The sequence below is a fragment of the Dreissena polymorpha genome, chromosome 10, assembly GCF_020536995.1.
Source record: "Dreissena polymorpha isolate Duluth1 chromosome 10, UMN_Dpol_1.0, whole genome shotgun sequence".
NCBI lineage: Eukaryota > Metazoa > Mollusca > Bivalvia > Myida > Dreissenidae > Dreissena > Dreissena polymorpha.
The window spans coordinates 83,886,404-83,914,242 of NC_068364.1; the positions used below are offsets into that span (position 1 = coordinate 83,886,404).

Consider the following 27,839-nt stretch of genomic DNA (forward strand, 5'->3'; position numbering starts at 1 on the left):
GGCGATGATGGTGTTTAGGAAAGCTGTTGAAAGTTCAATATGATAATATCTGAAAAGAAGCGTCTTTAACCTTAAATGGACTTGTTCGCAAATTTTTGTATTTTTGAAAAAGTAACCAAAACGATTTATTTACAATACCATGATGTTTGAAATATAATATACAATAAATTTAATTAATATTACCGGAAATTGAATGCTGGACCTTAGTTATTCAAATGGTTTAGGATTCTTTAAATTCATGACGTCTAAAAATGTTTAAAGGTAGTAACAAGAAATGTGCTTTAGTAAAACGTCAATCTATAAACCGATCCATTAAATTTTCCAAAATACTTCACGTGACAAACAAGGAAGAATCAACTAAGAAATAACATTTTATTCATTGTCATAGAAATAAATATATTAACATAGTTCATGATAACATTTACAACGTTCATATATAAAACACAACAAGTCAACAAATCGATTTTATCGAATCTGTACCACGCCCTGGCATATGACATGAATCAAACATCATTAAATACCCCACCCGCTCAAGTCTGTCTTATTTCGAAAGTGATTTAAAAAAAATCATTTGCATAGCATTCATATTGCGTTGCATTCCATAAAAGTTTTGTACTAAATTAATATAATTAGAAATGTATTTACCCAAACAACTACTACAAGTAGGTAAATAATCTGATTGAGTTGATTGTCTTTACTTTGAAAATATTACAACCAAACACTATTAATTTGGACTGATAACGTCGTGAAGATAATTACAACTACATTTATTTATTATAATTGCCACTACAATATAAACTGAGACAACTTCGAGTCCATTTTCAGGGTAGAGCCAGTGCTGAGGTCATGAAAGTAAAACAGGAAAAGAACAATTAGAAAAAGAAACGAATTAATTGATTTATCAAAATAACAACTCTTCAATGAATTAAGGATTTGGGAAGGAAACACATAGCGACAAAAATATAAACCTGTCATTTTTAAATATAAATAGTAAATTTATAGTTCGCATTTTCACAACTAGTGTATGTCTTTTTACGCTATTAATTAGAGCAATGAGTCGAACATTGTTCCACCGTCTCGAGCAAGTATATGGAGTGGGACCGGGGTATGTAACACACGAGCATAAAGACTAGAAAGCAGAGACGTCCGTGCGCACGTCCGCACGAACAACAACAACATACATTTGTATAATGCTGACGACTGTATGTGATGAGAAATTGTGGTCAGTACATATCAAGGTTTGGATCAAGTATTTAAAAACATCTTAGCTATTGTTAGAAAAATGTTCAAGTCTCAAGTCATTTGTGTTAGTGACGAATTTTCTTGATGATTTAATAATAAGTCATGTTTATGAACATAAAATTACATTGAATAAACAATGAATAATAATGCATTGCCGTTTTCAAAATGAAATATTGAAAGTTTTGACAAAGACCATTCTATCTGATGTTTTTGAATACGGGTCCACGTTCCTATCTCAACTTCAGTTCTGCATAGTAAATATGCTAGTACCAACATCACAATTATATAATTACAAAATGTTCACAAAGATGACATATACATATGAGTCGCGCTCTGTGAAAAGGGGGTTTAACGCATGTCGTAATGTGTGGTCCCCGGGACGACACTTTCCGCCTAAACTGGATTTTTGTCAGAAGAGTCTTCATTTAAACAAAAATGACAATACACGCGGAAAGTGTCGTCCCTGATTAGCCAGTGATTACTGCAAAGGTTTATCTGGGACGACACTTTACGCACGTGCATTAAACCCCATTTTCTCAGAGCGCATCTCGTATTGTAACACATCGTGAGATGAAGATAGAACAATCGTATGCCTGCGCTTTTGTTCACATAATGAAGGTATCAACACGATTCAACTCGAGTTTAAAAACGAACAACATTTCAAACGACCACACTATGCCCGACTCGAATGTTCACATACTCAAAGTGTAACTGTTTTTAGAGTGGCGACAACCACTTGCGAAACAAAGAAATGTGCAAAGGTTATTTTGGGGAATATAAGATTCTGTCCTCCAATCAGCAGTAAATACGGCAGTCGACACTACTAGTATCCAAATCACGTGTTTTCTTTTTTCAATCTTTTTTTCAAATAATATGCACCATTTCGATTGCGACCTTTAAAGTTTCCACATGTACACAACTATCCTAATTTCGAGCACCCTACTCCACCCATGTCGGCTTCGTTTGACTTGCCGAACATTATCACGGAAGAACACGGAGAAGTCCGAATATCTCCGGAATTTTGTTCGCTCGGACTCGTGTCGATACTGGGCGACACAATCTGTTCATACGTATACCCGTCTTTATGCGTTGTTAACTTCGGGCTGCATTGTTTATAATGTTGATGACTATGGTCTCTATGATGATGATGATGACTTCGATGGCTTTTCGATGTCGTCTGCGAGGAATGGCTATGAGTTTGTTCTCGTTTGGCACTGCTGTGACTATGAACCGCGGCGGTCCGAGCGTTCCCTTGACCGTCACTGACCGCGTGCCCATTGGTCAGTTTAGAGTTAGTATCACATGGGGGGTTGCTATCACACCGAACATCCGGGGCCGATTCTAACAGGTGTTTCTCTTTTTCTCGATCGATAAAATGATCCGCGACGTAAAGCTGCGCTTTGTTGAGACTCCGCTCCCGCCGGATTTGGATCAGCCGCTTGTGTTGCCGGGAGTCGGTTCTGAGCATGCGCACTGCGAGAAGCACCAGCAGGATCAGGATGAAGCCACCGGCAATAGGGACGGCAATCACGGCAGCCTTGAACCAGAGATCCTTGGGTGTCTTACTTCCGGTCTCCGTTCGCCGCGATGAGACGCTACCTCCTCCTGGAAATGAATGAATATACTAATAGTCCAAAGTTAGAAAAAACATATATGTTATGTTATTTTTTACTTTTTATAATAACAAAACAGAACGTCAAAAGCTCATAAAAGAAGATGATTAAAAAACATAAAACAATTGCCTAAATCAACTGATAAACAAGTGACGCCGCGGTGTCGACATCTGCGTGCGACATCGCCACATTAATTGACGCGTTACCTTCGGATGCTAGTTCGTTTTTTACCTCATAACCGATGCAGCGGGACCAAGTAACGATGACGGCGCACAATTAGCTTGCATTTCACAGTTTTTGTTATAATCAAACAACATTAGCAGGTCCCGAGGAAAAAATGATTGCAAATTAAGAATTCACAGTCATATAACATTTTAGATCATTTGCGTTCTGAGAAAACTGGGCTTAATGCATGTTCGTAAAGTGTTATCCCAGATTAGCCTGTGTAGTTCGCACACAGTTAAATCAAGTTTAACTGTCAATCAAGTTGACAATCAAGTTAACGTGACATGTGTCCTCTCTGAAAAGCCTGTGCAAACTACACAGGCAAATCTAGGGCGACACTTTACGCAAATGCATTAAACCCCGTTTTCCCAGAGCGAGACTCAAATGAGAATATGGAGCTCTTAGCATTAACCCCTTGTATCAACAGATGGACACGAGGGAGAACACTGAAATGAGGTTACGTATTGGTGATTGTTTATGAACAAAGAAAATTTCGGAGTTTTGACGACTTAAACAAATATATACTTCATTAATTTTAGTGGTCGGGTCCGACAGCTGCAAAATTTGGACTTCATTATATATGCAAGTTGCAATGTCAAAGGTAAACTTGCTTTTTTAAAATTAATATTCAATCACAAATGTTTTACTCTTTACGACAAAACTAACAGCATTCCCTTTAATTTTAATAGATGGTCCGATTAACGCGGAAACCTTGATAGGTCCGATGTAGAGATAAAGCGCGGGTTGTGTTTTCCCATTTCCCCCACCGCGCCAGCCCATTCTAACCATCACAGAGGTGCTTTATCTTCCACCATCTCGTAGCCGCAGATTGCCGTCAGCTCATTTAAAACCCATTATTGAAAGAGAAGTCATTTAATGAAAGACCGCGCGAGACAGTGATAAATGCAGACTTTATTCAAGTAAATATGAAAGATATCGTTCCGATGACATTTCGTTGACATTCCAAACAACTTACTGGAGAAAATTGTATCATGTATTTTATTCTGTAATTTCGAAAACTGTACCATTATTATTAAAACCAGTGAAGCGAACTTTCAAGTGACTCGATGTGAAAAGTTTAATTGTCATACTATGAAACTGCGACTATTGTACGCCTGTGTTTATACTGTTTTACGTAATGTCGACATAATGGAAAGGTTCTGAGAGTACAGCAAAGGATAGGATTGTTCGTACTGCACAGGCTGATCTGGGGCGACACTTAACGCATATGCATTAAGCCTGGTTTTCCCAGAGCGAGGCTCGTCTGTTGGACACGCACACGAGTAATCGACCGTCATCACCGCGAAGTTAAATGGCATCGAATTAGTTCCCTTGACCCGCTAATCCCCGAATAAACGATCTTATCTGCGCATTCCATCGTGTCAAAGCAAAAATTGAGTCACAAATTTACTTTATAGCCAAATGATGAGCGGGGAATGGAGTGTGTAAACACTCGAGGACTTTCTAAATTGTGCAAAGACGGTATGGAAGATAAATTCGTCCGTTACAGACTTATAAATCAAACAGAGACTGTCCTTAGAGCCGCTCTGTTTTAATGGATATACATTAAGGCCGACCGTTTTTGCTCTTGGTTTTACGGGAATCCTTACCGCATAATGTTTGAACAAAATAAATGAAAGTGAAAAAACTGTTGGGAACTTAATTTAAAATTTCTCGCCGACTTTGAATATAATTGAGCGTTGTTCTGAGAAAACTGGGCTTAATGCATGTGCGTAGAGTGCCATCCCAAATTAGCCTGTGTAGTCTGCAGGGAGGACACTTTCCACCTAACTTGATTTTCGGTAAGAAGCGACTCCCATGAAACTAAAAATACCAACATAGCGGAAAGCGTCGTCCCTGATTAGCCTGTGCGAACAGCACAGGCTAATCTGGGATGACACTTTAGGCACATGCATTAAGACAGTTTTCTTAAAACGCGGCTCAATTTAGAGCAAAGTTGTGAATATAAAACGACAAGACATATGGTTTTTAATTTGCACATTTAAAGATGTTCAAATAACGTTATTGATGGATTTTTTGTTGTTGTTGACTCGCTTGTCTTTATTGACTTTGTCTTAGACTTGATGTTAAATATCCTTTGGTGAGCAAATGATGTTATTTTTATTGAATCGTAATACTTTTTAATTGTTGTCAAATTTTTAAAAGTTAATTTCCCAATGAACCAAACAATAAAACAGAAAGGCCTTAACGTCGGCTTGAATACGGAACAGATCCTGAGCACTCCATTAAGACTCGAGTTTGTTTACCGGTTTGTTTGCGCCGGGACGACTCGCGTCTGACGGCAAAAGGTAAACATCGCCGAACGCTGCGCCCATTTGCGGGGCCACCTAATGTAAGAAGCGCCACCCTAGCGCCCGAGGTCAAAGAATTGGGGCTCGCGATGCTGTATCTGACGGGAGTAAATGCGATATTGTAGTGTAGTAGATAATTATCGTAATAAAAAGCATGAATTCTGACGTAGGACTTGTCGCAAACTTTTTGGGCTTGGTTGTTCACTCTCGATCAATGGATCTTTCTGAAAAAGGGGCTTAATACATATGAGTCGTGTTCTGAGAAAACTGGGCATAATGCATGTGCGTAAAGTGTCGTCCCAGATTAGCCTGTGCAGTCCGCACAGGCTAATCAGTCTAATCAGAGACAACACTTTCCGCCTTAACTGGATTTTCGTGTAGAAAAGACTTAATTTTTAACGAAAAATGTCATACAAGCGGAAAGTGTCGTTCCTTATAAGCCTGTGTGGACTGCACAGGCTAATCTGAGACGACACTTTACGCACATGCATTATGCCCAGTTGTATCAGAACACGACTCAATGAATCTTTGAAGAAGGGGCTTATCACATATTAGAACCTGGCCATGGGAAAACGGAGCCTAATGATTTTGAGTTAAAAGTCATCCCAGATAAGTCTGTGCAATCCGCACAGGCTTATCTGGGACAACATTTTAAGCATATGCAATCTTGTTGGTCAATTATGTCCCAATTTAAGCATTACGTTCCTTATACATTTTCCTTTTAAATTCATCTCGAAATTTACCCCCCAATATATAGGCGCCATTGAAACAAACAGTATTGTTACACAAACGCAATAAATGACAAACATGTTATCAAATAAATAAAAAAGTGCGACATAAGCTAAGAATTCATGACGAATACGTTTTCTTGGAAATATTTCTGATTTGTACGCCGCCTTGAATCAAAATAGCTCGGTTCGATTGTTTCCCATCCCTCAAACATCTCTCTGCTCATTAATCAACTCGTCCCGTGATAAGTTCGTTATAATAGATTTATAATCAACTTCAAAGGACCAGCCGTGATCGCTAATTCACAAGGTCGCAACATAGTGGAGTGTCGCCTCAGAGGCAGACTGGTTCCACTATCTTCAAGAGCGGAGAATCAGTCGTCGGCGCATTGGCGCTGCGCGAAAACAGCCTCTTCGAAACCTGCCTTTATCAAGAGCGACCCGCACTAAAACATGACTTCACAGACAAATTGGCGGAGAAATAAATCATGTTTACGAGCAAAAACCAGTTGCTACGCTAGACGTGTGTGTACATCGTCGTACACTTGCATGTTTTATTATTGGCGACATTTGTTTCGTGTTTAGAAGGATTGTAAACGTCTCATATACAAGGACCGCCACGCGACCCGCCGTCTCGGCGTCTTGTTCAACGCTTAGAAGTACATGTACTTCTGCCGGCGGAAACCGCATACTTACAAGCGCTTATATTACAGCTCATTAGCACACGTTATTTATAAGTATTAGTAATTACAAAGTCATTGACAGCGTCGCTTAGTCGCAAACTTCAAAACCCAAAACATAGTAATAGAAAACAAAAAATATAAATTGTTTATTACTAACCTTTGTCGTTCGGGTTAGATCCTATTGTTATCGTGATCTCGTTACTGTCTCGATAGTTGCACATGTCAAGCGTACAGCACGTGAGACCGACTTCCGGCGCGTCAGATTGCGCGTCGGTGTCGCCGGAAACGGCGTCCTGTCTCTCGACTTTATCAGCGTCGTGAAGCTCGATTTCCGGTCCCCCGTCGTCGCCTTGGGTCTCATTTCCAGCCGCTTCCACGATGCCGCTCCCAACGCACGTCCTCATACGCGGCTCCTCCTGAAGCGAATCGGCGCAACCGGAAACGATGGATTTTACCCCGTCTTTGACCTTCGTGTGGGTAAAGCACATTCCCAGCTGGGACTTGCACATATAGCTGGAGGTGACGCATTTGCCTTCGTTGCAGTAACAGCGAATCTCCCCTGAAAGAAGACGAAGATGGCGGTAATATTCATGTGCGCGTTTGTTAATAGACCGTATTCGGAACTCTACTTATCCCGACGTACAAACAATATTTCACTGTTTTTTTTTGTTCGCCATTGGGATCATTAATAGTCATAAAGGCTTTTATGTTACCTCAGTATTAATGAAAATTAAATTATAACCTCGATGATTGAGGTCATGCGTTGTGGTACCCTAGGTAGAACATTGCCGTACTGCGCAGTTATCACGCTGTCGGAAGGACAACTATTCGGTGTAAGTCGTGTCTTATAGAAAATACTGTACACAGATTGTTCCTTAATTTTTCAAGTAACCGTTTTAAAGTATACCTTTAATTATGCATCATTTTATTTAAATGTATATAATTTGTTAAACTGCATATTTTTTTAATTATGAGCTTGTATCCGACTATACATTGAATTCGCTATGTGGGGAAGTCGTCGCCGATTTGTCTGGACCATTAACACTATCCCGGAGTCAATTAGTCTACGACCCGCCTGGTCTCAACAATTTCCAATACTGATGCCGTGACTGGACCATTAGTTATATTTCTGAGAACGGAAAACGTCGCACGCGTTTGATTCTAGAATTAAATCCGTACATGCTAATCAGGTAGGACGCATTTCCCTACTATTGATTTGTTAAGGGAGTATCCTTTTAGAGCAAATCCAGTCTAGGCGGAAAGTGACGTCTCTGATAAGACTGTGCGGACTGCACAGGCAAACATGAAACGACAATACATGCAGTGCTCCAGCTAGGCCTAAATCGAAGGGCGCCGCGCCCTGCCCTCCCGAACCTCCGCCCTGCCCCCCCCCCTCAAAAAAAAAAAAAAAAAAAAAAAAATTGTTGTTTTTTTTTTTTTTTACATATGATAATTCATAAATCTCTTATTACATTGTAATTAGTTTAATCCTCATTGTAGACATTATATTGGAATGGTTTAATAATAATGGGAATAATACAATTATTTATAACATATAAATTAACATGCAAATAAAAGCATTCCAGAAACACCCGCGCGCTCGAACGTGCCCTTTTCACAAAATACTGCGCGTCGAAAGTGCCCTTTTCACAAAATACTGCGCGTCGAAAGTGCCCTTTTGACAAAAAAGCCACCCTGCCCTTTTCAAATTCTAGCTGGAGCACTGATACATGTATACGCACATGCATTACATTCAGTTTTCCCAGAACCTGTATCCGTAGTACATCACAGACAGTAACGTCGTAGTCAGCGCAGTAGTAGTACATAACAGACAGTAACGTCGTAGTCAGCGCAGTATTGGTACATCACAGACAGTAACGTCGTAGTCAGCGCAGTAGTAGAACATCACAGACAGTAACGTCGTAGTCAGCGCAGTATTGGTATATCAGAGACAGTAACGTCGTAGTCAGCGCAGTATTAGTACATCAGAGACAGTAACGTCGTAGTCAGCGCAGTATTAGTACATCAGAGACAGTAACGTCGTAGTCAGCGCAGTATTAGTACATCAGAGACAGTAACGTCGTAGTCAGCGCAGTATTCAATTGAAATATGTGTATCCGTAGTCAGCGCAGTATTGAACTTAAATATCTAGTACATCACAGACAGTAACGTCGTAGTCAGCGCAGTATTGAACTGAAATATCTAGTACATCATAGACAGTAACTTCGTAGTCAGCGCAGTATTGAACTGAAATATCTAGTACATCACAGACAGTAACGTCGTAGTCAGCGCAGTATTGAACTGAAATATCTAGTACATCACAGACAGTAACGTCGTAGTCAGCGCAGTATTGAACTGAAATATCTATGGGTTTTTTTTCAAGTAGAAATATGACCGCTTCTGTCAACAACAATCACCCGGTCTCGCAGGACAACTGTCAACAACAATCACCCGTTCCCGACTGGACATCTTGTGACGCCGAGCTATCTAAAAACAGACGCTCATCAATATTTCGTCAGAATGGCCTCACCAAGCGTCTGTTGTCTCTGATTTACATAATCACCAGACGATTGTTCTTCTACCGCTTAAACTTAACGACAACACGGCGCTTTATGATTATTTCATTATTTCATTGTCTCACGCGGTACACCAAGTCGGGAGAGTTAATCTAATATGTACGGTGAAAGCCGCCGACCGAATGGTAATTGACAATTTCCTAATTTTCTAGGGCGGCGCTGCGAGTGAACTCTGCCTGCGGACCGACATCGGGAGAAAATTATCGACGGTCGCCATCGGTCTGTTCAACAACCGGGAGCGGGGCGCAGACACTGCGCGGAACATTGAGCAGCACAATTATATTTGACATCCATAATTAACAGGATTTCTCGATAATAAGTCTCTAGTCAATTCATCGTGCACGAGATGCCATATGCCTCTCCGCAAAGTCGATGTAGCACTAACTTTTGTTAACCCATTTATGCCTGTTGGACTCTCCCATCCTTCTAAATTGGATCAATTTATTTCCAAAATTAGGGATGTCTAGTATATTTATTTCTACATTTAGACAATTTCTAAATATAATGCGGCGTCTCATCTGGGTCTACGCTTTTTGCCAAGGCCTTTTTCTAGACGCTAGGCATAGATGGGTTTTAATGAAAGTATTGAAAGTTTCCTTGAAATAATACCACTGTCATATTATATCGTAATTATGTATTACCACTATTATAAATTTTATCGCAGTACTGCCCATATATTTAGCTAAGTCACTGGATATTTTAATATAATGATAATTTTCCACGGATACTTTAATCTCAACAATTTTATAGAAGTGGCTGTTGACATATTATTCCATAAAAACAGTTGATGCAAACTTGCAACGAAATTGTAAGGGGTCATTTGTAACAAGGACAGAAAAACACGGAGACTTAATACAGTCCCTGAAATCAAAATGGAGACATCACGAACGACAAACTGTTGCCCTTGCCTCGTTATGCAAACACAGGGCTTAATGTTCATGCGTTAAGTGCCGACAAATAACGCACATGCTTTAAGCCCAGTTTTCTCTCAATGCGGCTTATATGACACTTTTTCTGAGAAAACTCGGCTTAATGCATGTGCGTAAAGTGTCGTCCCAGATAAGCCTATTTAGTCTGCACAGGCTAATCAGGGACGACACTTTCCGCTTAAACTTGATTTTTGGTAATGAGAAACTTCTTTGAATCTAAAAATACCATAAAAGCGGAAAGTGTCGCCCCTGATTAGCCTGTTCGGATTGCACATGCTAATCTCGGACGACACTTTACGCACATGCATTAAGCCCAGTTGTCTCAAAACGCGGCTCATATTATTGAACGTGCGGCCAACTTTCTCGCAGTGCTGCTATTTAATCATTGCGATAATTTACGAGCGAGGAAAGACTCGGCCTAGGTCTATCGGTCTCATCTTTTATTCCGTCTCGCTTTCAGTCAAATATTACATAGGTTTAATGGCTCCATTTTCCCGGAATCTCGTGCGCGCAGTGTGATGCGAAATTAATGGCTGTAAAACGTTGCGAACAAGGCTTGTGTACAGCGTATACCCGAACCGGTGTTTAGATAATATATTGACCAGCGATAGCGCCATGTCCAACATTTTGAACTGAAATTTTCGTCAGCACTTAGTGGTAGTGGTCCCGTGATTGTGCCAAAGCACTTTGTGGTCCCATGATTGTGCAAAAGCACTTAGTGGTCCCATGATTGTGCAAAAGCACTTAGTGGTCCTATGATTGTGCCGCGCTTTGAGAAACGGAGGCTTAATGGATTGGCGTAAAAATGTTGTCCAAGATAGCAATACCGAAGTCCGCACAGGCTAATCAGTGACCGCAGTCCGCACAGGCTAATCAGGGACGGACTTTCCACTTTAATAACTTTTCGTTTAAAGGGGTGGTCTTCTGTGGGCTAAAGAAACGTATCTGGGTCGACACCCTAGAGCACATGCATTAAGCCCAGTTTTTCTAAAGCGAGACCCAATTCTTTTGACAGAACAGTAAATGCCTTAAGCGAAATCAGCCTTTCGATGTATGTTGTACTCCCATTTTGTTTATGCTATAATATGCAATACAATACACCGTTCTCAATCCACATCGATACATTTTTGCATGTTCGATTAAAGACTTGCCCATACATACATATTATTATTCTGGAATGCTGCTTGCATTGTGTCACTTAGAGATTTTAGCCCTTTGCCATATCCGAGCGTCTGTTAGCCCTACACCATAAAATAGGCTAACGGCCGTCAATAACGACTCCACGGCGATTCTAAGGATTTTTATTTGGCGCCGACTTCCGCATTATTCGTACATTAGTTTCCCCAAGTGGCAGATTTATCATTTATTGCAGCAATTCCGGGGCCCTATAAATAATCTCCGCTCTCTCTCAGACTGCCCGGTCCAGCGGCTTAAGACGCTTGGAGCGGCCTGGGCGGTCGTTAACGGTCAATCAACGACACACGCGGTTCTTAGAACGCCAACTGCCGGCTTTAATTGAGTGGCCGCGGAACCACACACGGTACCGCGAGGTCTGGGTGAAAATTGACGCCAGGATCTACGGGGAATCAAGAACAGCCGACATTATAAGACAGCTAACCGAGAAACGACAACGAAGTCGCCAGACGGCAGTTAAATAAATGGGACTCCTTAGACAAAAATCACCATTAAACAAACGAAATCATGGTAGATCAAAAATAAATAAAATCCAAACTGTCGAATCAAATTGGGTGATTTTATTTACATTTATGATCATTTTAGAACTAAACATTTTCCATAATTGTGAGTTTTTATGACGGTTGTCCCTCGTTAGAAAAGAAATCCTCAATTCACTATGGGGAAAGTCGTCGTCAAATTGTCTGGACCATTTACAGTATCCCAGAGTCAAGTGCCATTTCGATCAATTAGTCTAGAACCTGTCTGATCTCAACATTTCCAATGCTGATGTCATGATAGAAAGTTTGGGCCTCAAGACTAATTATATTCCTGAGAACGGAAAAATGCACAAGTTTCGCGTCGAGATTTCGTGCAGACATCACTATCTATAGGTCACAATAGAATTTAAAAAAACGAGATTGACCAATTCAATATGACTTTATATGTCATCACTAAAAACGTATTTAATGTTCACGTATGATATGAAATTACCGGGATGACATTCGTTAACATACGACACCACATGTACACGTTTTTTATTGCAATGTGAAACTGCGAAACGAAGCCGCCGACATCAAATCCGTGCCGGATTAACGGCGGGCGCCGCGCCGCGGGACGCGCCATCTATCAGGCTTAAATTACGCGGAATCCCCGGCGAGCTAGCGTTACAACTGCCGCTTAGCACCTTCCATTTTAAAATCCGAAGCATCGGTGCGCCGTCAGAAATACTATTCGCACAATAATTGTTCTGCACTGCGGTGTTTTCAATGGGACGCAATTACACGGTGTAAGTTTCAACAAGAAAAAAATCTGCTAAATTTTGCATGGGCAGTGAATTATTTATCAGAGGAAATCGAGATCATTTTTCTGTCAATGAACAGGCAACTCAATAAATTGTATTTTACAGATGTTAACATTTACGAATCGCCGGCTGTTACAGATTTGCATTGTTTCTATCAGCAGTCCCTGCCAATAAGGGGCAGTCCGCAAGGCAGTGTTTTGCGTGTATAGTATACAATTTATCGAGTGAAAATTCTGAATTCTCCTATGTATGAATATCGCCCTCAGAGCAGAGTTGAGCCTGACCATCTGACTTAGAAACTGGACGTTATGCATGTGCGTAAAATGTCGTCCCAGGTTAGCCTGTGTAGTCAAAAACTGGATTTTCGTTTAGAAGAGACTTCCTTAAAACGAACAAGATGTGTTTGTGAAACACAATGTCCCCCCTATATGATGTTTGACATTGTAGGATGACCTTGACCTTGTGAAGGATGACCTTGACCTTTCACCACTCAAAATGTGCAGCTCCATGAGATACACATGCATGCAAAATATCAAGTTGCTATCTTCAATATTGCAAAAGTATTCATAAAATAACCGATTTGGGCCACATATATTTGACCTCTGACCTTGAAGGATGACCTTGACCTTGACCTTTCACCACTCAAAATGAGCAGCTCCATGAGATGCACATGCATGCCAAATATCAAGTTGCTATCTTTAATATTGCAAAAGTATTCATAAAATGAGCGATTTTGGCCACATATAATTGACCTCTGACCTTGAAGGATGACCTTGACCTTGACCTTTCACCACTCAAAATGTGCAGCTCCATGAGATACACATGCATGCCAAATATCAAGTTGCTATCTTCAATATTGCAAAAGTATTCATAAAATGAGCGATTTTGGCCACATATATTTGACCTCTGACCTTGAAGGATGACCTTGACCTTGACCTTTCACCACTCGAAATGTGCAGCTTCATGAGATACACATGCATGCCAAATATGAAGTTGCTATCTTCAATATAGCAAAAGTTATTGCAAAATGTTAAAGTTGGCGCAAACAGACAGACCAACAGACCAACAGACCAACAGAGAGGGCAAAAACAATTATGTCCCCCACTACTATAGTGGGGGACATAAAAATACAATAAAAGCGGAAAGTATCGCGGACTGCACAGGCTAATCTGGGATGACACCTTACGCACACGCATTAAGCCCTGTTTTACCAGAGTGAGGCTCAGATGGAGTATATTATGTGAAAGCGGACTGTCAAACCTGCGACCGCTGGGTTAGGAAGCCAGAGCGTTACACGAAACCACGCACCCGTTGTAAAATTGTTGAAAATTATAATAATTATGAAAGCAAGTCTTACAAGTGATAACATTTCGCTCTATATCAACCCCAATGATGGGAAAGCGTTTCCCCGGGTTATGTAAGCAACGTGATGCAAACAGAGCACTTGTTTCGAGTTAGATACAAATTACCGTCAAATTACCGCGGAATTAAAGTCAAGTTCTCGTTCGACTGTAATGACTCCGGTGAGAACCCATCTGTTTGTCTAGGAATGCAACACGCAGCCGACAATATCAATGGAGCGGCTACCGGCGCGCCTTTTGTCGAAGTTCGGTGGAAAGTGAAAATTCCCGTGAAATGGCTTACAGTCGCAAATTGCCTTTTACAACAGCCACATCTCGTTACTTCCTTGAGCTCTTGAGCGGAATCGTGCCGCGTCTGTTGTGATGATTTTATGTTGTGATGATTTTAAATAGCGGAATTATTATTAAACGTGGTTAAACAATAACAGGCCGCAATATATAAACACTATAATTACTAGTGTGTAAACACGAACATACATGCATTTTAGTTATGACGTTTTTAGCTACGTCCCCCAGCCCCCAGTCAAACAGCTGTGCAGCGGTGGGGGCGATGTCGTACACTGATTGTCCAATCCGGACACGCTGTAGGGTCATCGCGCTTTGAATTTACAGCAACTTATATCATAACAACAAAAATACCGGCGTTAAATACTGTCGCGACGATTTGGCGACTTGATCAGGTCATCCGTATAAATCGACCGAACGACAATAAGTGAACAAAATCTAATCTTCCTTTAAAATAATCCCCTCTTGATTTCACCGTAAGTCTCTTGATCTGTATCTACTTATGTAGAGCTAAACAAGTTCCGCTAATCCCCACCCGCAGGCATCTTGTGGCGCCGCCTCGCGGCCTCTAGCGCTGGCCACTCGTATTTATGTTAGAGACAATCACCGCCGCATGGTTTAGTCCAATCCGCTTCCTGATAGATCTTATCGTCTTTACGGCCCGTCAAATTGGTCACATTACATTCTTTCTTTAAGAACAGCCTTTGTACCAAAGATTTCCTACCTACATGTAAATAGCGTTTTTATCCGCATACATTGTAATTACATTTACACTGCAAGATAAATAAGAAATTCTCACTTTTCGTTCAGATCAAAAAACAGTATGTTACATTAATGGTCATAACGTCCCCAAAAATATCACTGACAAAACTGGACTTTATGCATGTGCGTAAATTGTCGCCGCAAATTAGCGTGTGTAGTCCACACTGGCTAATCAGGGACGACACGTTCCGGTTATATGGAAGTTTTCGTTTGAAAAATATCTTAAGAAACACAATAAAGTTTATGTTGAAATTGTCGTCTCTTTAAGCCTGTGTCAATTGCGATGGCTTGTTTCGCACAACACATTACGCACATGCATTAAGCCCAGTTTTCCCAGAACGAGGCTCTTATACGAAGACCTCAAACCTGCGTTTACAAATCCATGCGATTTGAATGAAAAGCAGGAAAAAATCTTGACAGTAAAAACAAGACTATTGTCAAGCAATGTAAGTCCCCTACCGGCTCCACCATTGTCAGAAATAGCAACCAAATTTTTTTATTTAGGAACAAAATGAAATGACGTGCATAATGTCCATATTGCCATCTATATATGTTTCAAGTTTCATGAAAAAATATTAAGAACTTTAAAAGTTATCGCGGGATTCAGAAAACCACCATTTTCAGCAGTATGTCTAGTCTATTTGTTTCCATAGCAACCAGATTTGTTTACGTCGGAACGAAATGAAATGACGTGCATAATGTCCATATTGCCATCTATCAATGTTTCAAGTTTCATGAAAAAACATTAAGAACTTTAAAAGTTATCGCAGGAACCAGAAAAACAACTATTTTCAGCAGTATTTCTAGTTTATTTGTTGCCATAGCAACCAGAGTTTTTAACGTATGAACGAAATGAAATGACGTGTATAATGTCCATATTGCCATCTATCCATGTTTTAAGTTACATGAAAAAATATGAAGAACTTTAAAAGTTATCGCAGGATCCAGAAAACATCCATTTTCAGCAGTATGTCTAGTCTATTTGTTGCCATAGCAGCCATAATTTTTACGTCGGAACGAAATGAAATGACGTGCATAATGTCCATATTGCCATCTATCCATGTTTAAAGTTTCATGAACAAATATTAAGAACTTTAAAAGTTATCGCAGGATCCAGAAAAACCACCATTTTCAGCAGTATTTCTAGTCTATTTGTTGCCATAGCAACCAGAATTTTTGACGTAGGAACGAAATGAATGACGTGCATAATGTCCTATTGCCATCTACCCATGTTCCAAGTTTCATGAAAAAATATTAAGAACTTTTAAAGTTATCGCAGGATCCAGAAAAGTGTGACGGACGGACGGAGACAAAACCATAAGTCCCCTCCGGTGAAACCGGTAGGGGACTAAAAAGTCATTTTAAAGAACAAGAAATATATAGTTATTGCACATCGTGATAGCTATTTTCTGTGGTCATTGTCATAGGACACTTCCGGGAAATAGCGAGCATTCACACATGTCAACGTATCTGTGGTTGCAGTCAGTGAACGTGCTGGCGATTGAGAGGAGATCGGACATTTAAACACTTGTATAGGCGCCATCGCGCCGAGCCGTACACGGAAACCACTCTGTTAATATCGTCTAGTCACTTAGAAAGAATAAACGCTGAGTGGATATCAATCAAGTGGGAGGTTAAGTCTTAAGTACATGTTCATATAGTCCGGGAGTGATGGGGGGGGGGGGGCGTGTGACCGGCTGGATGAGTGAGCAGTAAAAATGAGTAGGGCGGGGACCCAGTGTTATCAATGTAAACATCAGCATAAAAGTGCGCAATATAGCACGGGCATCAACAGAGCAGAGCATCGTTACAATTGTTCGTAAATATTACAATTAAACGGTCGCCATGTTTTAAACTTGACCAGATCTAGATAACGAGTGAAACCTTTGCAACATACTGTATTTGAGAGGGATAGTAAATCTTTTTAACAAGTGCATGTATAATACACGCCGATATATGTTCAACTCTGACACAAAATTGACATTACATATTTCTTCTACAAATATCATTGCAACTTTTATATATGTTTCAAAAATAAGTCTAAGAAACAGCTAATTAAGGCAGAAATGTCGTCTATAGTAAGCCTGTGCGGACTTCGGACTAGCCTTTACGCATATGCATTAAGCCCCGTTTTCCCAGACCGTTTTATACATATTGGCTAGATCAAGCAGATAAAATACATGAGTAATAATTATTGTTTTATATACAGAAGCGGTGAAAAGACCAACATGTGCTCAACGTAGGCGTCAGTAGTGATCACCGACTGCAGTTGGAGACAAACGTCTCCGTTACGGTTGTAAAACGCGAACACCGCTGCCGTAACGTCTGGTTCATCGCAAAACGTTTTCCGCCTGGGGCTCGATTCAGACGTCAGGGGCGTGATTTATTACGTTCAACGAAAACCGGCGACGTTCTCAACTTTTTAACGACTCGACATTTACATACGTGCAAACATGTATACATCAGAGCGCGCGTCTTGTTTTAAACACTTAAAACGTTTAGAAACAATTAGGAAGAAACAAAAATACACTAGTAACAGAGCCGTTACTGACAAATACTCAATAACTACTTGAGAAAAATACTTAGCAAGCAGACACACAGAGTGTTTGTAACTTAACTCCAGACCAATTGTTTTCAAGCATGTGTTCATACGAATAAAACTGATTCTAAAACACTGAAACTTGATCATCGAGATATGCAATAACGGCAGCCGGGGGTCGGTTTGTTTCAAGACGGGTGACGACAGGACCGGGGAACTAACTGCTGGTTCCGGCCCAGTGGTTCCCGGCCATTTCTCAATATGCATTGGGCGACAAAGACCGAATGGATCGGGTTTCCTACGCAGAATAGCGTTTTGTTCGCAACGTCATAAAACTGTTTTCTCTAATTGTTTTCTCGTTTAAGACTACACAACGCGAGTTCTCTTCAAAACAGAGACGGTATTCTTGCTGTCTTAAGTGGGCCTATTAATTACTTTTAAGTTTGTATAATTACACAGTCCGGAAAGGAACTACATGCTGAATAGATCATGCGGATATGTACGGATATGTACTTAGAGCCTGAACATTATAAAGAAAGGGTTTAAACATCGTGGCCTTTGAGTTTGGAATTGGAAACTGTTCATCATTAATTTTGTATATAGAAGTTTTTAAAAAAATCGTGAAATTAAAATGTATATTACAATTTTCGAAGAATTCATCAATACTATTGATTACTTTACACCATTTTGATCAGTTTTTTACAATGATGGACAATTTTGAGAAAGTTTATACGCTCCCAATAGTTATATGTTGGCAAGCTTGCCACTTGCCTGGCTCCAACTTAGAGAATCTTGTGACAAAAACATGTAATAAAGCACTCCCTGCACGTCTGTTAATGGTTAATATTTTATATTCTTCTGATCTGACTGGAACAACGTGGACGACCAGCATAATGTAACAGAATAATTAAGATTCAATAAAAGTCGTAAAAGCTTTTATTTTGAGGGTCGGAAAGTTTCGTAAGGGGTTCGGCAATTTCTTTTGCCATTTTATCTAATGTAATTATTGTAAACATACAAACTAGTTGTAAAACAAGGGTAATGAAGACACGTTTGGCCGACCTACCTCGCCTTTTTGTGAGATGTCAAAGGAAATAACGTCTTAGTCCCGATCACATCATACCAGTAAGTAAAGCATTCAAATAAAAGCGAAAACTATATTACCACTTAACACTTAAATGAGTAATAAAGAAATAATGCACGCTAATGAATAAAGTTTTATTTTAAAAACTATAGGGCGTATCAAGATCAGCCGCGACTGTACCGCCGTCTCGGTACACCAGACATCGGGTCGGCGCACCAAGGCGCTCCAGGCTCCAGACTGCGACGTCATCAGTCAGGTACGCAACGTTCCCTCGTGTTTTACCCCCACCCCCCCCCCCCCCCCCCCCCGCAATTGAGTCGGAAGAAGTCGTTTGATGTACATGACTCGTGTTCTGTATTACAGCGAACTGCATTGCAAACATAAAGGGCAGCACGTAAAACAGACGCTCGCTTATTAATCATATAAGTAATAAACAAGTCGAACAATTAAAATGAGCGAATAAATATCCCCGACACAACTCGATCATGCGTCCCTAATGGGCTCTCAACTGAAGTTACATGGTCGGACCAGGTTAAGTTTATCTCGACTGTCGATGTATGAACATTAATTGCCGCCGGTTTCATTTCAACGGCTCCTTGGCGACGTTTTGTTTTACCGCAAAGCGATTGCTCAAAATATATCCGTTTAATCATGTACATGTTTTTTGTGTTGTTATTAAAAGGTTATCATATAACGCATGAATAATAATAATAATAATAATAATAATAATAATAATAATAATAATAATAATTATTATTATTATTATTAGCAGTAGTAGTAGTAGTAGTAGTAGTAGTAGTAGTAGGTAGTAGTAGTAGTAGTAGTAGTAGTAGTAGTAGTAGTAGTAGTAGTAGTAGTAGTAGTAGTAGTAGTAGTAGTAGTAGTAGTAGTAGTAGTAGTAGTAGTAGGTAGTAGTAGTAGTAGTAGTAGTAGTAGTAGTAGTAGTAGTAGTAGTAGTAGTAGTAGTAGTAGTAGTAGTAATAGTATAACAATAATAATCGTCCACTCGTTTTCATTATTAGAATCATCATCAATATTATCATCGTAGTGTTACATTATCTTAAAATATATCACATTAAAGTAAATTTACAAATAAGTTTATGTGCAGCCTAATTTTGTTATCACATTCATAACTACATAAGACCGCTCAACAGCTAGAGCGGCGCTCGCTGCTTGACGCTGACGGGCCGTGACGAGCGCCCGTGGGACCCCGACCGAGGGACTGAAAGGGCGCCCCTGAGCGTCTTTTGCAGCCGACTTCAATACAATAAGGCCCGTGCCGTATAAATATGCCATAATGACAGTTTATCCCGCTTTACCCCGCTGAGCTGGTGATGATAATGATAAAAGGATAGAGCTTAGGCGCTTCATACTAGTTTATATTCCGGTCGTATAAAAGTGATTACATGAATCAAATCAGACATGCTTAGATTTTGCTATAAAAAAGGAATATTACAGATTGACGGCGCGAATGTCATATTAGACCAAATTACGGGAACAGTTCGTTGTTTTGCAGTGCTTTAAATCATATTAACGACACATACGTAAAATTAACAAAGAGTTCAGTAAATATTGAGCCACGTACTGGGAAAACGGGCCTAAATGCACGTGTGTACAATGGCGTCCTATATTAGCCTGTGCAGTTCGCACAGGCTTGTCATGGACGACAGTTTTCGCATACAACCGAAATTTTGCCATAAAACAGGCTTATCTGGGACGACACTTTAAGCATTAAGCCCCGTTTTCCCTAGAGCAATGCTCGTGATATGAGACGCGTTCTAAGAAAACTGGGTTTAATGCATGTGCGTAAAGTGTCGTCCCAAATTAGCCTATGCAGTCCGCACATGCTAATTAGGGACGACAGTTTCCGCCTTAACTGGATTTTCGTGTAGAAGACACTTCCTTTAAAAGAAAAATACCATAAAAGCGGAAAGTGTCGTCCCTGATTAGCCAGTGTGGACTGCACAGGCTGATCTGGGATGAAACTTTACGCACATACGTTAAGCCCCGTTTTCTCAGAACGCGACTATGTATTATTCAAGTCATTTTGGTTAATTCTAAAAAAATGAGTGCGTTTTCAAACGTAAAGAGCGCGTTGTGGTATACGGGCAATGGGACGGTAGTTTACTGCAAAATAATTAAACTTAAATCCCATAAAAACTGAAATGCTTTTACGTATTGTTGATAAATATGATAAAATATGGCTGGCTCGAAGTTAAGTGATTTCAATGTTTTTGATGTCGCCGCAAAGAGAGAAGAAAATGAAAATTGCCCCGAGGTAAAGATAATTGTACGCAAAAAGCGCGTGTTCATCTGGATTGATTTCGACCTTTTACTTTCAGAATTCGGTATAAATTTGATGTCAATTATCCGTAATTTTCATTGATTATTTTGTCGGAAATGTCGCGATTAAAGAATTACGGGTGCTTATTCGAAACTTAAATGCGTTTCTTTGTTAAGGTTTACATTTACCATCGTTGTTTATGAACTGACGAAACTAATATTTTAAAGCCATAGTATAGGCAGAAAAAATACAAGATCGACAACTGTTTTACATGCAAATTAAGATTTCACAGTTGTATATAACATTTAAGTTCATTTGTGTGGTGTTCTGAGAAAACTGATCATAACGAATATGCGTAAAGTGTCGTCCCAGATTAGCCTGTGAAGTCCGCACAGGCTAATCAGGGACGACACTTTCCGCCTAAATTGAATTTTTGCTAAGACGAGACTTCAGTTAAACGTAAAATGTCAGAAAAGCTGAAAGTGTCGTCCCTGATTAGCCTGTGCGGTCTGCTCAGGCTTATCTGGGACGACACGTAACGAACATGCATTAAGACCAGTTTTCTCAGAACAAGACACATTTTGTCAAGCCAATTTTTGAAGACGGTTTTTAGTGTGTACAAAGCGCTCAAATGTACAAAAATAAACTTTGGCATTAAGCACACAGCGCTAATGGAAACTGAAGAAATGTCGAGTGATTTTGATGATCTGTTTAAAAAGCGTCCATCGCTGTGTGTAATCAAGCATTTGATCCGATTTTACGTTTGTTTTCGCAACAATCAACAGAGTTGATTAATCAATCGAAGGTTAGAGATAACATAATGGAGTAATCGATTAAGGAAGGATTGCAAAATCGAGCGCAGACAAAAGGCGGTCCAAGTCAATCAAGCAGTGCTGGCAGAAAACCATTATGTTGTTGTCACCAGAAAGCAGATGGGCACGAAACGTCCCGCTAACAACAGCAGACATTTGCTTTCACAGTTTGTTTAAAAGTCATGACAAACCAGATGGCCGGGTTTTGAACAACAATCCGTCCCAGAGAAGTGAAAGAACTGACACAAAAGCCAAATACATAACACGCGGTGCTGCGCCTTATTTACCGAGACAGCATGCTTCAAACGAAACGCTTTGTTTAAAAGCAACCTTTTCATAGTTACCTATATTAAAAATTCATTTCATTTCGGGATTCGTGAAATTGGAGAACGTTTATAGCAAATATGAGACGCGTTCTAAGAAAACTTGGCTTAATGCATGTGCGTAAAGTATCGTCCCAGATTAGCCTGTGCAATTCGCACAGGCTAATCAGGGACGACACTTTCCGCTTTTATTACATTTTTCGTTCAAATTAAGTCTCTTTGAAGCAAAAATTCAATTAAGGCGGAAAGTGTCGTCCTTGATTAGCCTGTGCGACGACACTTCACGCACATGCATTATGCCCAGTTTTATCAAAACGCGACTCATTTCATTTCGGTATTTGTGAAATTGCAGAATGCTTTCTAGAAAACATCGATACAGCATAGCGATTTCTGAGTACGGACAGTTTGTGGATATTGATCCATTATTGGTTCCCATGCTCCAGATGAATAAATATGTCATTCAAGGCTCCTAGAGGGTCATAGGCTGTTAGATCAATCTCTAACACTGCTCAACGTTCTCACTCACACAGGCTGTTAGATCAATCTCTAACACTGCTCAACGTTCTCACTCACACACGAAATAACACGATATATTAACCCATTTATGCCAAGTGGACTCTCCCATTCTTTTTAATTTGATAGATTTATTTCCAAAATTAAGGATGTCAAGTATATTTATTACTATTTTTAGAATATTTCTTATAAAAATTCCTTCATCATGCATTATGCATCATGCAAAAATGCCTGCATCATGCGGCGTCTCATCTGGGTCTACGCTGTTTGCCAAGGCCTTTTTTCTAGACGCTAGGCATAAATGGGTTAAGTTTAACCCAAGCTACCGAATGTTCAATAAAAGAAAAATATAAACACTATATACTATATAAATACTATTGATATGAGATTCATGATAATACGCAGTGGAAACATACGACTTTCCAGAAAACAATTTAAATTGATTCTACATTCAGTGTACACTAAATCATGTATAGCAAAGCACGGCCATAAAAATCTTACACATTGTATGATGTTTGTAAATTGAAGATTTTATCATTTCAAGTTTTAACTAAAATAGTGTTGTTTTATTGCATAACCTGCAAGTAAAATGCGTAATATTACGCATGATCCGTCGTCCCGACCTAAACAAGGCGTCGCCATTGATAATTTATGTTATTATCTTAATACATTTTAACAGGAATAGCTTTAATCACCTAACATGATAATTGTATAATATTATGCATGATGCGTCGGTTTTGATTACGCCACAGGAGACAATGTGTCTGGTAACGTATATTGGCCCCGGGGGGTGGGGACGGTACAGAGATGTATGGATACGATACAGTCCGTTGTCGCTCGGAACGAGCACATTCGTTGTTAGTGAATAGAGATTGGAAGGAGATTATGTTTCCTACATCGTAACAGAACAACATATACATGTGCAACAATCTGTCCGAGGAAAATAACTCAAAAGATAAGCACGAAACTTAACGAAATTTAACGAAGACATAACTATCTAGAAGAGTGACATTGTGAATACGTAAATAAATTATTAATACTTTTCGAAAAATTTAGAATACTATATAACTATTCCGTATTTTTTAACCCATTTATGCCTAGTGTCTAGAAAAAGGCCTTGGCAAACAGCGTAGACCGAAATGAGACGCCGCATGATGCGGCGTCTCTTTAGGGTCTGCGCTATTTGCTTTAAGGAATTTCTGTAAGAAATATTCTAAATATAAAAAAAAATATACTAGACATCCCTAATTTTGGGAAAAAAAATTATCCAATTTAGAAGGATGTGAAGAGTCCACAAGACATAAATGGGTTAAATTTGGGAGAAATAGTCCATTGTAAATCAAGAACAAAACGAAATAAAAGAATGCCTTCACATCACTATTAAGATGAATTTCCGCTAATTGATTGTGTTTGTATGTCGCGTTATGTTGTCAAAATTTACCAGGTCATTAGATTTAAATAACTACGAGTACAATAGCAGTATTATCTTAAATCAGTCGCTTTCTGAGAAAACTGGGTTGAATGCGTGTGCGTAAAGTGGCGACACAGGCTAATCAGGGACGACACAGGCTAATCAGGGACGACACAGGCTAATCAGGGACGACACAGGCTAATCAGGGACGACACAGGCTAATCAGGGACGACACAGGCTAATCAGGGACGACACAGGCTAATCAGGGACGACACAGGCTAATCAGGGACGACACAGGCTAATCAGGGACGACACAGGCTAATCAGGGACGACACAGGCTAATCAGGGACGACACAGGCTAATCAGGGACGACACAGGCTAATCAGGGACGACACAGGCTAATCAGGGACGACACAGGCTAATCAGGGACGACACTTTCTGTCTTAACTGGATTTTCGTGTAGAAGAGTCTTCATTGAAATGCAAAATACCATAAAAGCGGAAAGTGTCGTCCCTGTTGAGCCTGTGCGGACTGCATAGGCTAATCTGGAACGACACTTTACGCACATGCATTATGCCCAGTTTTCTGAGAACGCGACTCAAATCATTACCAACATGTCTCAATCGTCTGATCACCAGTTCGAATTTGTAACCACCAAGTTTGCAAGGAAATTATCTTTAACTCCGCCAATAATATTTAATTTCTCCTTCTTACAAATAATAACTGACTGTCTTTGAAATTGATCTGTTTTCATGAAATTATCATACTTAAAAATATTGAGATGCACAAAGAATAACTGCTGCGATATTTGCCATTAATACCAGAGATTTGAAGTATTACGTTTTTTAGATCCAGGTTTTACATAAATAAGTAATAAAGATAAGATTTAGATATACTTGGCTTGCCATGTAAACATATAACCCTTGTATATCGCCACATTCAGTTGTGAATGTTTGCAATTTTTATACATTACTATTTTAAATAATTAATATACTCATTTAATAAATTATGTGTTTATAATTGTACATGATAACATTAAAGAATACCTCTTAAACAGTGTAACAAACATTTAAGATCATTTATAACTATCCAACGATATAGTTTGGACAGGGTAGAATATACATTTATGGCAATTTCGTTTATAATAGTATTTAATATAAACACTATCAAATATACTGCTAAAATATACTGCCAATATTGTAGTATAACGTACAATGTCCTTGCAGGGAATAAATAGTGCTCTTACCATTAAGTTTTTCTTGAATGCTCTGTGCTTGTATGAGTACATACGTACAGCTTAGAGCGACCCGGGGTCAACAGATAGGAGTTCCATTAGTTCACCTATCTTACTAGAAAAAAACATGTGGTTGTATGTGTGTCCCCATTCTTCAACAGCATTTTTTATGTTATAGTATGGTTTCTATATCGAGCAAAACGACTCAAAATATACGATCATATTCAAATTGAGTTTGACATATAATAACCCCTCCTAATAACTACACATAATTACATTCATGACCATTCATAACATACTTAATCAGATATCAACAAATATTAATAAACACGTCGAAATCTGTGAGTAAACTAGAAGTCTGGACCTTACCATATACACAGGAAATGCCGAGCAGTACAAGGGTGAGGATTCTCCCAAGCGGACCTCGGGGCCGCCCGGCCATGGTCAGTCACGAACCTGGGACCTCTGGACGGTGTTTAGAACAACCCTGGGTATATCCTTGAGTAACACATAAAGTATTCCGATTTTGAATCCAAATCGGTGTTTTATGAATTAAGACAATAACATTCACTTGTAAAAACGTCAATGAAAACGTTGAAATTGTTGCACTGTACACAGATAACGTGTTTACTACACTGCACTGGTATGTAGTATTGAACACTCCGAACCACTGCTTCTTCTATCATAACATTCAGCTATGATTTCTTTAAAACGATGAAACACTAGCCGTAACTACACGAGATAGATAGCTGGTTGACAGATATTGACAGAAATAAATACACAATTGCAGATATTAAGGCGACACTAATTTCCCACGAGCGTACAACAAGTCACATATTAACTTCAGCTACTATACATATAGCGGGCAGATACCGTCTTCAGTGAAAGGTAACAGCTCGACGTTGATTGGTCAGATTTATGAAGTAGGCGTGACGAGGCGGAACTTCGACTACTCGCCAGACATTCTTATCGATGAAGTAAGCGTCCGATAAATCGATCGTGCATAATTGTTAATTACAATGTCTCTGAGTTTCTAATCGCATTTAATCTATTGTAACGTCTGTCTGCCATTTAAGTTATCACGCTGGCACATATAAATGATGTTTTTACAATAGCTTGAAGAACTTTGTTTCAATAGCATGGCAGACATTTTTATTGAAGACGCACATCTCAAACAATACCTGGATTTATAATTGAACTTTCGTTAGGCTGTCTATTGTCCCCTTAACTCTTTCTTATAGTGGATTTTTTTTTAAATCAATAATTATAGTATTCTACTTTATGTACAAAATACATTGAATGCAAACGGCACATCGTAGAATTTACATCAAGAGAAAAATTATGGGGGTATTTATTAACATACAAGTGTTTGAAATAGAAAAAGACTTTTTAGTACATCGTATGTGGATAACATCATAAAATACAAAACATAAAAGAACAGCATCAGTCGTGTTTAAGAGACAGTCAGAAATCTGTGTCATGAACATTATTTTTTTTGGCCCAAAATTACAGCATGTTACAGGCTGTTTCCCAATGCCAAAAGTAACATCTCCCCCGCAAAAAAAACATCAAAATTTCCCTAAAAGATACCAAACTGTTCAGATAGACAAAACATGTTGTTTTTTTTTAAGTTTATTATACAGCTATATAAGTCAATAGTACTTGATAATATGAATTTTACAATGAAGTCAAACATGCACTTACAAACAATAGGAATCCTGTTCAAAAAGTTTTGTATAAAAATATATTAAAAACGTTTATTTTTTCCCAATTTCATGGTTTATCGCGCTTTTTTACTTATTCAAAAGGCACAGGCTGTAAAATATAAGGCAAACAAGTTCCTGGTGAAGACTCCTCAGGTTTTTACATATTAGATATTAGATTATGTCAAAGAAAAAAGACCCTGGCAACCTAACGTAAACCAAGTGTTCAACTCTTTACTTATTAATTAACTTTATTTTTATTAATTGCAAAAACGAAATCTATGGTGGCAAACACAATTTCAAAACAAATACTCAAAGTAATAGAAAGCTATTGAAGAGAAACCGTTTGTTCTATTTTTAGAAACAGTGATATTGACATTGACCAAAGTCGCCCCAAATTAAGTCCTACGCTGGACCTCTGTGTAAGCGTTCAACGTGAAAACAAACAATTATGCAATTATCGGTCTTAGTCCGTGCAATTATCGGTCTCAGTCCATGCAATTATCGGTCTCAGTCCATCCAATTATCGGTCTTAGTCCATGCAATTATCGGTCTCAGTCCATGCAATTATCGGTCTAAGTCCATGCAATTATCGGACTCAGTCCATGAAAATGTCGGTCTCAGTCCATGCAATTATCGTTCTCAGTCCTTGCAATTATCGGTCTTAGTCCATGCAATTATCGGCATTAGTCCACGAAATGATCGTGCTCAGTCCATGCAATTATCGGTCTCAGTCCATGCATT

At 39.3% G+C, this 27,839-nt stretch overlaps 1 protein-coding gene across 1 annotated transcript; it reads right to left on the reverse strand.

Moving 5' to 3' along the window:
- Positions 1-358: 358 nt before the first annotated feature.
- LOC127848367 (uncharacterized) lies at positions 359-26,228 on the reverse strand. The gene is made up of 3 exons (XM_052380789.1): positions 25,762-26,228; positions 6,961-7,362; positions 359-2,847 (listed from the first exon to the last, which is right to left on the reverse strand). Exons 1-3 carry the CDS (start codon positions 25,832-25,834, stop codon positions 2,162-2,164), a joined length of 1,161 nt encoding a protein of 386 aa, XP_052236749.1. The 5' UTR covers positions 25,835-26,228; the 3' UTR covers positions 359-2,161.
- Between the last annotated feature and the right edge of the window lie 1,611 nt (positions 26,229-27,839).